General features: G+C 39.3%; 1 protein-coding gene across 2 annotated transcripts; it reads right to left on the bottom strand.

Annotated features, from left to right (window-relative positions):
• Positions 1–2,358: 2,358 nt before the first annotated feature.
• Positions 2,359–13,473, bottom strand: pdcd10a (programmed cell death 10a). Of its 2 annotated transcripts, none has more exons than XM_031290800.2 (8): positions 12,494–13,473; positions 7,119–7,283; positions 6,302–6,355; positions 5,998–6,112; positions 5,210–5,336; positions 3,772–3,850; positions 3,594–3,676; positions 2,359–3,114 (listed from the first exon to the last, which is right to left on the bottom strand). In XM_031290800.2, exons 2-8 carry the CDS (start codon positions 7,206–7,208, stop codon positions 3,033–3,035), a joined length of 630 nt encoding a protein of 209 aa, XP_031146660.1. In that variant the 5' UTR covers positions 7,209–7,283; positions 12,494–13,473; the 3' UTR covers positions 2,359–3,032. The 2 variants fall into 2 exon arrangements, with proteins under 2 accessions (XP_031146660.1, XP_031146661.1); XM_031290801.2 differs by having other exon boundaries at positions 7,119–7,309.
• Between the last annotated feature and the right edge of the window lie 34 nt (positions 13,474–13,507).

Consider the following 13,507-nt stretch of genomic DNA (forward strand, 5'->3'; position numbering starts at 1 on the left):
TGTGTGTGTGTGTTACTTCTATTCATGGATTAGGCACTGGAGAGAAGATAATCTGTGTGAGGTACAATTACACCCTACCCAGATACACACATAAACCATAGCTACAGCAACACAATGCACAAGCCCATCAGTATTCTACTGCCACTCATAAAAGTGTTCATGCATTGTAACAAAAAACTACCAAGTAAAAAAGTACCGATGTGAACCTGGACCTGAACAAAAATAAACCACACACCACCAGAGCTTTATAGTGCCATTCAAATGCCTTTGAAAGGACTTCCTGTGGGTCACTCATTGACGCACACAAAAAGAGGAAAGAAAGTCTCCTCTGGGATTTTTTTTTTTTAAACTGAGACAAATAGATATGACTGTATGACTGCAAGCATGAATGCACACAAAAGCTATATATCCAACGCAGATATTATCGTTTCCCTCCCTGCTGCTTCAGTGACCACGACCAATCCCTGCAAGTGATTTAATGGCCTGGAATAACTTGAATTAGCTGATTACAGCGGTCGTCAACGGTGACAGGATCAGAAAATTAGGTCTCAGCCATTTCAATAATAAAGCTTTGAAAATTAACACTATCACAATTGGATTACAGTGGTGCATGTAGAAGCCAGTACAGTGCCCAAAATAGCCCACCACAAATCCACCATGGAAAATCCACTATTATACAGGGAGAAGAATGAAGTTGCTGGAATCGGGGGAACAAATGGTACGGATCTTAATATTGGAAGGAAAGAGGTGCATGGGAAAAGAGAAAACGCAATGGAAACTGAGCGGAAATGAAGCACTTTCATACAACAATGCAAATCTGATGAGAGACCCACTTTTGAAAATCTTTCTCAAATGACTCTTAATTTCCAATAAAAAGAAAAATGCTTTTTCAACACTCTTCATGACTCTTGTTTAAGAGAATTGTATTTACATTTGTTTCAAAGAATGTTGTCATGGTCATGGCCATTACAGAAAGACAGAAAGAGAAATGATGGTCAAACACATTTATATAAATCAAGGCTTATTCAAGATCTGCTGCATCAAATTCTTTGAAATATGGATCAAATTCAAATAAGTCGGCAACCATCAATTTAAGATTGTGTTGTTTGATAGATTCATATCTTTAAATCTAGAAGTTGCAAGAAATACCCGCCCTCAGTCACTGTAATTGTTACACTTTTTCAGTCTGAGAATTATTGATGTTCCATTGTACCTTCTTTCTCAAACCAAGTCTTCTTCTGCAGTTTGTTGTAATGACCTACAACTTTTGAATAGACACTAGAAGCCAACCTGTTTTGAGCACTATGTTGTGCCCACGATTGCAGCTGTGCTCTCTCACTTCCCCATGTGAGATTGTGGTACAAAACAAAAGGAGTTGTTCATTGATGTAAAGTATCTGACATTGAAACAGATGTTGGTGGATTTCTGAAAAAAAATCTCTGATCAAACACAGTGATAGCTTGGCTGGAATGATCTCAGTGTGGTATCCTGCCATCTCTGGTTATGTATGCCACATTTAAAAAAAAAAAAAAAAATCACCAGCAAACAAATAAAAGATTTTCATAGTGGATTTTCATTTTTGGATAAATACAGGATAAAAAAAGTAATTCACACAAAATTAGATTTACTTTTTTTCTTGTGAAAAACTTAATACCTTTACCTTTTCAGTTCTGTAAAAACCCTTTAAATCAGAGAAGGACAAATCACTGTGGTTGAATTGCTCACACCTCATCTCACAAGTAGATATTATTTTAAAGGGTCCCATAAAAAAAAAAAAAAAATCCCCAGTAGATGAATAAGATTTAGACCAGGTCATCTTATTTTGCATCTGTGATCACCTATCATTAAAAAAAGCCCTGTGTTCTTTTATATATTGGACTAACAATTAGAGATGGCCCGATGCCATTTTTTGCTTCCCGATACAGAGTACCGATCCGATACCAGTGTGTCATATATTTTATTATGTTTTAACAACTGTATACTACTATCCCTGTATGGATGTGATATTATTTCTATCTTTGTTGTCGGTCTGGCTCAGGTTAAAATGTGAAACATGAACAAACACAAACAATTAACGCCACAGAACTTTCTTTTATTAAGCAGTTTGACAGTCAGTTATAACGGAAAAAGAACATAAATAAACTACTTTAACGTAGATTTTCTTTAGGGCTTTATTACGTGGTATCGGATTGGTGCATAAACTCCAGTACTTCCCGATACCGATACCAGCGGTTTAGGCAGTATCGGAGCCGATACCGATACTGGTATTGGTACAGCTCTACTATCAACTGTTAGTAGACAGTAAACGTGAACACTTCGCATGTACTCATAAAGCAAAAAGAAAGACGGCACAGCTGCTCACCTGGATAGGTTGTGTTTATGATGCACTGGGTGAACAGTGCACACTAGAACAGTACAGGACAAAGAAAGCAGACAGTGAACACAGTCTTCATTTTAAATTCCTGGACATTTCTCCAGATCTTGGTTTCTTGACAGATTTAAGTTGAATATGATGTATGCTGATGGTACCAAATTATTACTGCAAAGTATGTGATACCACTGTGTAGATCAAGATTATGTTTTGCAATAGAAAAATGACAATTGCAAAAAAATGTGGAAATGTCTTTTTTTCATTGTACTTTTTTGTACTTGCAATTACCAAACTTTTAAGGACATGAGAAATAATCACATTTTTCCTCAACTTTTTAAGAACTACAGAGCACTGAGCGGAGAGGGCAATAGTTAAAGGAACAAAGAAATATCAACTTCAGAATCTGATAAAAGAAAAACATAAAAGAGAGTAAAAAATCCCTGACAATTACGGTCAACCTGATTTGCTTTGAACCTCAAACTACATGATCTCTACTCAAAGCCACAGAATTATAAATTATACTGCCCAAAATAATAAAATGTCTTTACAAATTACAAAGCCTCATATCACCTATTCTCTAATAAAAAGTGTATGTGTGTGTGTGTGTGTGTGTGTGTGTGTGTGTGTGTGTGTGTGTGTGTGTGTGTGTCTTCTCGAGCTGCTACACCACAGTCTTGAAGGCCTGCAGTATCATGTTGGTTTGGTGGGTGAGCCGGTTGGCGCTGACAAACACGTTTGTCACTCTGGAAACAACCGTGACAGAGACACAAGGACACACGTGTCAACCATACAGCAAAGAAACCATGGCAACAATATTAGGATTGATCCAGGAAACACTTTGATATGGCTGGAATGGAGAATGTCAGGCTCCAGAGAATACAAGCCAAGATGAATGCACAGGAAATGGGTCAAGGGAATTATTCAGCAATGGTGGATTTGATAGAAGTGGGTCTGTGATCAAACGACAACCATTTACATGGTGGTGACAGTGTTTGTGTGTGTGTGTGTGTGTGTGTGTGTGTGTGTGTGTGTGTGTGTGTGTGTGTGTGTGTGTGTGTGTGTGCGCACGATTGTTTAGGCATGCTGTCATGTGCGTGTACAGCTATTAAATGTGTTGGCAGCTGTGTGTGCATATGAAAATGAAAAGGCTGAACAAGTCAGTGAGAAGACAGAAAAGGAAGAAAAACAGACAAAACAGAATAAACCTAAAACAGTGTCATACTTTCCATCTCTGAAGTAGGTTTTGAGAGTGACACTGAAGCTCTTGGAGTATTTCACAAACTCTTTCTTCTGCTGTTCCAGTGCCTAGCCAATAAATAAAGACAGCCTTTTAGCTCCTCATATTTTACAGAAACTATGCTTGTGTGAATGCATTTCTTCTTCGTTATGTATCTACTTACCCGTCTATTCTGATACTGGTATTTCCTGAAGACTGTATTAACCGTGTCTAGCAGCTCCTTGATGGCACTGGCAATGTCTCTGTGGATGACACACACAAATAAGTGCATGTTAAAATAACATCTCAAAATCTAGCTGTTTTTGTCAGGCAGCGATACCCTGATAACTGCAAGTTCCTTGATCCTGCTCGTTGTCTGCCTTTCTTCCCCTTTTCTCCTGAGCATGCTTTCACCTTCAACTTTTTCTCCCCTCGTATGCACTTGAAATCTGCCGTTTCATAACTATAATTTTTCAGTATTCCTTTTGAATTGACTTCATTTCTAAGCCCTCTGCTGGGTAAGTAACTTAAGCAGTGACTCACCGAGAGTATTGAATTTGATCAAAAATAATGGCAAAGTGGGCCAAGGAAATGAAACGTCAACGTGTGTGTGTGTGTGTGTGTGTGTGTGTGTGTGTGTGTGTGTGTGTGTGTGTGTGTGTGTGTGTGTGTGTGTGTGTGTGTGTGTGTGTGTGTGTGTGTGTGTGTGTGTGTGTGCGCATGCGGGAACCTTACAGTTTTGTCATTACTAATATATCTAAGGTCTGATACTAAGATCAATGATTTGATAACTAAATTTGGGCCATTGGCTCACACCTTAGCTAGTTCCACTGGCTGATAAAGACTGAGAGATGGGGTTGGAAACTCCTTAGTGGACCTTTGAGTTGACATTATTTTGCGCTGGAGAAAAGTCTGGCTGCACGACTTAACATTCTGGGATAGGGGAAAAATAACTTTCTGGCTTGTTTGGATTTCTTTAAACCAATCACAATTGTCTTGGGAGACACTAAGCCCCGGATGCAGCAACAGTGCACATGCAAAATAGATAGCAGAGATTCGGGAAGGGGAGGGGAATGCCGGCTGAAATAGGCGGCGGCCCGGTGCAGGCTTTATCCCAGTCAGACTAATTCACCCCAAACACATTATGTACAGCTACATGTAGCTCTAGCTAGCAACATATGCACTGACCCCAATTGTGTGGAGTGTGCATGTCTGTGTGTGGGTTTGTTTTGACTCAGACTGACCTTAAGCCTCCCCAGGAACTACTGAAAGATTTTTAACTCGTCTTACTCCCATTACACTGCATAGAGCAAATTTGCATCTTTTCGCACCCACACATGTCTTTCCCTTGACTTTGTATTCAATTGCGCCTTGTTGCTTCACCAAAAATCTTTTTTTGTTTTTATGTAACTATGAAAGAAAACAATTTTAATCCCACTGGAATGGTTGTCAAAAGTCCTCAAGACATTTTCTGGAAAATGTATACAATTAATACAAGAAGTTAGACTGAAACCTTTATATTGTACTAGTGTATATTTTACACACACACACACACACACACACACACACACACACACACACACACACACACACACACACACACACACACACAGCTGTCTTACTTGATGGACTGTAGGAAGCCTACTCTGTCATTGATCTCATCTGGTATGGTGCTGAGGATGTGCTTCAGAGCTCGGGCCCTCTCGTTCAGCTCCTGGAACTCTGGCTCTCGTCTGTCAATCATGAACTCTGAAAACACCGAGAGGATGAGAAAAATAGTGATCACAAACTCCTCCGGGATGGGCACGTCAACACACGTGCAAATAGCTGCAGGGGACACTGAAATTAAGCAATTAATAATGGTGGTCTAGAGTGCAACTGTATGAAATAAATACAAGATTGATTGTGTGTGTGTGAATGTGTGTGCACACGCTTTACAGTGACAGTGTTTAGTTTGTTAAGTGAAGGCAGGATTAAGGCAGAACTTGGGCTGTGCCATGCAGGAGGTACATGTGAATTCATTACTACCATCAATCACTGTACACGGCACAAGGAATTCAATTACAGACAGAAACGAAGGAACATTTGAGAACAGGGAGCGCAGTTGATTTGTGGAGAAACAGCTCCCCCTAGTGGATAATTGGGCTGATGGCATATGGGCATGGGCATAACAAAAAACCCAGACAAAGCTAGGTTGGTAATCATTCTGCTTGCTAAAGTGTCCTTGAGCAATATGGTCAGTGTTGTGTATGTCCTGGGAGAAAGTTAATGTTGGCCAGGTTAATATGTCTTTCTTATTTCTTATTATTATTTGACCTACTGCTGGTACTCTTGTATGGTTGTCCTATGTGACACACCCCTAGTACACCCTCCTCCTCTCTTTGCATGCACCATTAACCAAGCATCCTACCTTCCACATCGTCTGCCATGCGGAGTAGAGACTCATTATAGTCAATTTTTACATTCTTCTTCTCCAGTATTTTCATAACAATGTCCTGGGTCAGACCTGGGTTCTCCTTCTCTGCCTTGAAACACACAAACATACAGCTGCACTGACAGTAATCACAGTCAGCCTTGGCCCTATGTGGCATTAAATGTTTTAAATGTATAAATCAACAGAAAGATGATAGTCTAAAAGTATTTAAAAGAAAATAGTATGGACAGAGCATGACAGTTCATCTCAAACTAACAAAAGAAAAAGGTTATTTTTTTACCTTTATAATAGCTGCTCTCAAGGTCTGCGCTGCTGATAGGTTGACTTTCTCCAACTGCAAGTTGTAATACACAGACACACACAAACATAAGCCAGTAGCAACACACACTCACACACTCACATTCATCTGTGGTACAAAATGAAATAGTCCTGTACTTTAAGTATCTGCATTGGCCTATATAGATCATAGATTTAAGTTTTAAATTGATTTCAGTACAAAGTGGTATGTAATTTGTTTGATAAATGAGGCTAATTGATTTGTTTTCAAGTATGTACTACCACATATAGTATCCCCTATTCATTTTCTTTGTCAGGTCACTTTTGATGTAACATTTGCACCTTTTGAAACTCTTGTGTTTGTGTATTTGATGGTTTTCAATTTTGGATTTGTACATTTTTCCGAATGCTTAGCCACAGAACTGAAAACAAGACTTGCTTTGCAAGACTTTGTTGAGCCATGTTAGCGGCTCCATGAAGCTGTACTTAAGCACAGTGGTGCTTTGAGCTAAATGCTAACATCCGCATGCTAATAACCTCACAGTGACAAAGCTAAGATGCTTTGTCACTGCAGGTATAATGTTGACCAACTCGGTTAGCGTGATAGCATGCTAACAGAGTAAACTTTAACAAGCAACATTCAACATCTACTATTCCCTTGTTTCTATTCTGCTACACCATAAACATTTGAACCTTGCACAGAATCCCATTCAGTTAAACCTCCACTAACATTTTCATAAAAATGCACATTACAACCTCCTCTGCTTGACCTGAATATTTATCACAAGTCTCATCCACATTTCTTACTCCATTTTCTTTACCTGGTTGAAGACGGGATACATCACAGTGTAGAGAGCCATAGAGACTATTGAGGCGGTGTCGGCTTCATTCTTCATATCTTCCATGGTCATCCTTGACCAATCAATGGCCCTTTGTGTGTGTGCTTGTCCACTGCCAGTTTCACCTCATTCAATCACTCACGGAGGCTGACAGAATGGGAGCAGACGGGGCCCTGAAGAAGAAGAAGAAGAAGAAGACAGGACAGGTGAACAAGCAAGGAGAGATAGATGGTGGTGGACAGAAATGACCATGGTTACAATCAGTAATCAATTTAAACAACTTCAATAAGGTGTATTCAAATGTTCTTGCATTGAACAGAGGCGACAGAAAATATATTTAGTCAAAGATGGAATAAATTCATGAAATCAATTTTATAATAATGCCAACAATGCACCAGCTTTATTCCTTTCCATTACATGTCATAAAATCCAATGTGTACCACTTTCCAAAAAGCCTTTCAGTCACAGACATGATCATCACATAACAGCCACACTGCCGAGGGGTGTGTGCTTTACTGTTCCACTGGGTGCAATGGGGACAAAACTGGCATGAGTCATACCTGAATAAGGAACACCCTTTCCAATATTATTGCTGCAATAAAAACTGTGATAAATATAGAACATTGGCGTATACAGTATATTCAGTGATGTTCTACCTCAATCTTGTCATAAGGAAGCAGTGAATCCTGGTGGTTTAAATTAGATAGAAATATCTATGATATCCTCTTTCATTGGCCTTTGTTCTGTCTGTGTCTAAAACCTCCAAGACCAGTTCTTCCTCAGCCATTGTTTGTTGTGTGACACTTTTACAGCATCTAATATATGACGCCAATCTTCATTCTACTGATCGTACAAGAGATCATTTATTGTCAGGCAGGGACACGCACTTACATACCAAGTCTGTCTTTATGTGTGTGCCTCCTCTTTTCAAGAATCCAGTGAGTCACCACATGAAGATCTGACAGTGACTTTATAGTCCTTTATAACTGCAACTAGGTTTAGTAGATGTGTTGTTTTGTCCCTTGATACCCACAATTACACAAACATTAAAGGTCTAGTGTGTAACGTGTTTAGTTTAGTAATCTGTGTTGCCCGTTCACAAACTTGTCCTTTTTCATGAATATTTACCACCACCATCAATTCCAAGTATTCCTTTTGGCTTGAAATTTTACATTTGCATTCGCATGAACTGGGGTAGACGCTCCATATTCATGTGCCATCTTGAAATACGTTAGCCGGTAAGGGACATACAGGACATACTGCTCCGCCTTTCACGTTTTCGCAATCACATGATAAACTCACAGGTGCTGCTAATGCTGCTAATAGGTATCGTAGCTTCCCGGCCCCGGCAAGTTTGAAGAAGGAAACATGGAGGACCAACATGTATTCAAAATCCAAATTTCAGGAACAGGAGTCTTCTTCGCCCAGGAAAAGAAAAAGGATATTGAAAAGAGCAAGAGACCAGCTTTTTGAAGCGTGAAGGCTACCGTAGCTGTAATACGTACTTTGAACTGCGTGGTGCGAGAGAGCTGATTGCGATATATGATCTCATCGCTAGATGGGAAAAATTCCTACACATTGGACCTTTAAGGTTATTCTCAGGTCAAGTGTTTCCTAATATCAAGACTGACTAGGATTATGAGAGGAGGATCAGTCAGTGAGTATGTTTGGTAACACTTTACTTGAAGGTATCTACATAAGAGTGACATGACACTGTCATGACACATGAACCCTAACCCTAACCCAAACCATAACTTGATGACAAAAACCGAATGACACTTACTAAAAGAAGCATTATGTCATAAACATATATGACTTGTTTATAATGTTTATAATATCAATGACACATTCATAACAGTGTCATGTCACTCTTATGTAGATACCTTTAAGTAAAGTGTAAAGTATGTTTCAATACACACTATTATTCAACTATTATTCCGAATATGACAAAATTCCGAATTTGATACAGATAATGTAAAAATGTGTTGTACACAAACCAACAGTTTACAAGTCTGGGGTAGAGATGCATGCCTAAAGGCAGTTCCACACCAACCAGACGGCCGACCGTTGGCAGAAAAGGCAGTTGGACTGATCAGTCTCCCCGAGTTGGTCAAAAAAGTGCCTCGTAATGCGTCTCCATAAAAGCAGGCGGCGCTAATCAGTATTGTCGCCCAAAAAATGAAAACCGGCAGCTGATTGGACGAACGCTTCACGTGGGTTTGTTTTCTCCGGAAATTCAAAGACAGGCTGTCATGGCGGCTTGTTCAGAATACGATCTCATATTGTACTAAAATAGTTCACTGAAACTTGTTTCTGAAAACATTTTAAGCGAGAAATAGGCCATGCAGTTGCTGAATCTGTCTTCATTTCAGATCAACAAAGGTCAGTTTAAAAGATTGTCGTCATATTTTGAGAGGCTTAGTCACGCTCATCCCGCTTGCCATTTCCGAGTGAGTCCCGACTGCCCTGTCTCCGACTGAGCATGTCAGGTTGGCGAAAATGAAGGCCGACAGCTCCTCCAACGGACGACGGCACTGAACACACCGAACAGACTCGAGTCACTGACCTCGCCAGACTGTCCGACGGCCGATAGTATATAGCTGCTTTAAAAGAAAAGCCCACATCTCTGGTCGGAAGGCGAAAGGTGGTTGAAGGAGCTATATTAGTGGAATGTTTACTTTCATTAGCCATGTTAACAGCTTAGTCGGAATATTGTCTTTTTCGGAATAAGGGCAAAAAACAGAATATTATGTGCATGTAAACGTAGTCAGTGTCCTTATATAGGCATTCCAAAACAGCTACCACTGGGAGACAACCACGGATGTGGTTACAAATAGCCCTTCTCTAGGCTTTAACCCAGTATCACTGATAGCCCTGTTTTGGTGTAGTCAAAAGAGTGTTTGGTTGCACCTGTAACCACACCCAACAGTAACACACCTGTACAACACTGCAGCAAGGTGAGATGTTAATCCACAGAATGTCAGCAAAGACTAGATTCTTCTGTTATTTTTCATGGGGTGTTAAGTTACTCTTTAAGTTAAACAGAGAATAGAAACTGAGATAAAAAAAAAAAAAATTGATTATTTTTTGGGCTTTTCCACCTTTAATTTTTGACAGGACAGCTAGGTGAGAAAGGGGAGAGAGAGGGGGAAGACATGCAGGAAATCGTCACAGGTCGGATTCGAACCCTGGACCTCTGTGTCGAGGCATAAACCTCTCAGTACAATTTTTATAAACTAATTTTTGCCAAAAGAGATAACGACAAACCAAATGTATTTGAATCCATCTGAATTCTAAGAAATTCATTTTAACACAGTCAATTGTGGCAGATGTTTTCCAGTGTTTCATTATTATGTGTGGTGTCCTCTCCTTCTTTCATAATCCCAGAGACCTGACAAAAAATAAAATGGATCCACGGTGTTTCCTAGCAACACAATTCAATTGATGTACAGATGAAGGTCCTCAGATGTATATTAAATATAGGCTAGACTGGGTTTTCCTTGGCCCAACATGGAAATAAGTTTACATCTAACATATGTGCAAAATAAATACATATGTGTACAATTTTTTAGATTTCCTGTGCAGACAAAAACAATAGTGTCCTCCTTGGTCAGATTTTGAATAAGGGACAACAGGTGATAACAGTGGTAAGGTGTGGAAAATCTCTTAATGAAATCTATGATAACTCATAAAACAAATTAAATTAAGGTTGAATTTATCAATTAAGGATAAATGATCTGACTGTTGTATGATCAGTAGAATGAAGAATGGCGTCACATTAGATGCTGTAAACGTGTCACACAACAAACAATGGCTGAGGAAGAACTGGTCCTGGAGGTTTTAGACAATTGTTCAATTAGGGTTTATTCAATGCTTCTAAATTGATGTGTAAAGATCTGTCTAGGATGAAGTAAGCTGTGAAGACTGGAAAGGAGGGGTAACAATAGTATCTGTGTATAGGACCCATATTTCAAGCTATGCATCTATACATAATAAACCTTTCCCCTAGTGGAAATTTCAACTTATCAAACCCAGGTGTAACAAATGATCATAAAGACTGCATTATATGTAGGTGTGCCTGAAACAGGGTTCTGGTATTGTGCATTATGGCTCACCTAAATGGCACAGAATAGTTAGTTAGTTAGAATAGTTACACCTGCAAAATGCCTGTCAGGACAAAGGTCTTTTAGGCAACTTTCTGAGTCATTTGTGCGAACCATTACAATTCTTCATTACTAATTGAAAAACCAGTTGTTGTCGCCACAACAGCAAATGGCATAAAGTTCACAACCAGAGTTTTGCATGTCTGGCTCATTACCATCTATTTGAGTTTAAAGCCATCAGGGCACTTAGAGCTCTCTACTGTGACCCTTGCATCAACACAAACTAAACTACACAAATTTACAAGATTTGGGGAGCACAAATTAGTAATTAGTTCATAACCTTTTTACATTTTAATGTAAAATAAGTACAGATTTAAGTGCATACAGTAATCACCACCTTGTGTCAATATGAGTCAATGAAAAGTACACTTTTGCTATTATCATTATATGCATTGATATCAGCGCTGTTTGTGTGAGTGTGTGTTAGAGAAAGGAAATGATTAGAAAAAAGAAATGAATGATATAATATGAATATTGGCGTATAAATCTTGGGTGCAATTTGGGGCATTTTGATTTATGCCCTTTGCTGACCACACTGACTACACTGATAAAATTACATAACAGGCAATGGCAATTGAAATGTGATTTTATATTACACCCAGTGAGTGGTAATATTTTGTACATAGAAGAGCTTATATTGTTATGGTTATGTTTTTATGTTTAGTGTATATGTGTTGTGTTGTGTGTATGTTTGTTAGTTAGATGATTTAGAAGATGTTGTGTGCACTTCTGTATTTGTCTTCATTGTTGTACAGCGTTGATGTTAATATTTTCGTAAAAATTGTTAAGACCCCAGGAAGAATAGCTGCTGCTTAATGTAGTAGCTAATGGGGATCTAAATAAAGAAAGAAAGGAAAGAAAGAAAGAACAGGTCGAGCACCATGAATTTGCTTTGGTGGCTAATGCAATTTTGAACCAAAATATTATTTTTCCTTAAAGGATGATACGCACTTTGGCAGTCACTGTGTCGTGAAAGTAAGATCACTGAGATTAGTCATTGGTGTTGGCAAGTGGGGCAGACACCTCTTTTCCATCTTGATTAAATACACAATCTTTGTGGTAGCAGGTAACTGACTGAGGCGAGGATAAAGCGCAATAACTACTGTAACGTTACCCCAACAAGTGTGTCACTTAAACTAACTGTAAAACCATATCGCTGGTGGAGAGGGTTTAAAGTTACAGCACGACACTTACCTGTGGTGAGATTGTTGCCAATGAAGAGAAGCAGCGTTCCGATAAGGTGGGGGATAATGTTAAAAAGCGAACAGCAATACCTGCAGGTAGCGTTAACGCGCTAAAATTAGATTAGCAGTTTAAAGCAGGTGATCAACTTCGCCGTTAACATTAGCTAACTAGCACTATATCGCCATACCAGGTGATAAAATAGTGGACTTATAAAAGATATAATTAAAACAGACGCAGGTGCTCCGATTGTTTGCTTCAATAACCCCTTTTGTTATGACTGTGTCTTATTCAGGAAGTTTTCTGCCTGAAAGCTGTAGCCGAGGGCAGGGGTGGGCGGACTTAGGAGCTGTCCGGTGGTATCACAGGAGGTGATTGTAGGCTGGTTGTAGTTCTTTCGATAAATCTCCTTCATGCGCCGTCATTGTGATGGCCGGCAAAACAGACTTCAAATCCCAAAAAGGTACAGGTGGTGTAATTTAACCCTTGTGACGCCTTCGTTGACAGAGCTACACACAAGCATTATAGCGCTTTCCACTTCTAGAAAGCACACTATATAATAAGACTCCGTCTTCAGTGGTATGCAGAAGATATATTTAGAGATAAAATAACAGCAAACTAAAACGGGTGTCATGCTTTTTGCGTTCAGCGCGGTCGGTAAATTATCAGCACAGCACGAAGTTAACTGTTGCACAGTTAGTACAAGATAGTTATCTGCTAATGTCGATAAACAGCAGTATCAATAACATTTATTAAATTGCAACAGGGTTTAAGGATATCCGTTACAAGCTTAATGTACGTTACTACAGAACTGCGCATTTGCTAAAAAAATGCATTATGATAACCGTTGTAGGAGGCTAATCCCAGGCATGTTATAAAGCTAGATGATATAGCCTAGACATTAACACGTTGAATAAAAACATTGGGCTGTACGAATATGTTACACGCGGTATGTAAAACACGATGCCGCCGAGAGGAGCGTCGGAACCATTGATATGATAAAGGTAAACTCAATGTACGGTTCGC

Source organism: Sander lucioperca, chromosome 8 (genome assembly GCF_008315115.2).
Source record: "Sander lucioperca isolate FBNREF2018 chromosome 8, SLUC_FBN_1.2, whole genome shotgun sequence".
In the NCBI taxonomy this organism is placed as follows: Eukaryota; Metazoa; Chordata; class Actinopteri; order Perciformes; family Percidae; genus Sander; species Sander lucioperca.

Coding starts and splice junctions, on each gene's coding strand:
- pdcd10a (XM_031290800.2), bottom strand. CDS start 7,208: ATGACCATGGAAGATATGAAGAATGAAGCCGACACCGCCTCAATAGTC. Junction 3,851..5,209: donor GGCTTCCTACAGTCCATCAA/GTAAGACAGCTG, acceptor TGTCATCCACAG/AGACATTGCCAGTGCCATCA. Junction 3,677..3,771: donor ACCAGTATCAGAATAGACGG/GTAAGTAGATAC, acceptor TTTATTGGCTAG/GCACTGGAACAGCAGAAGAA.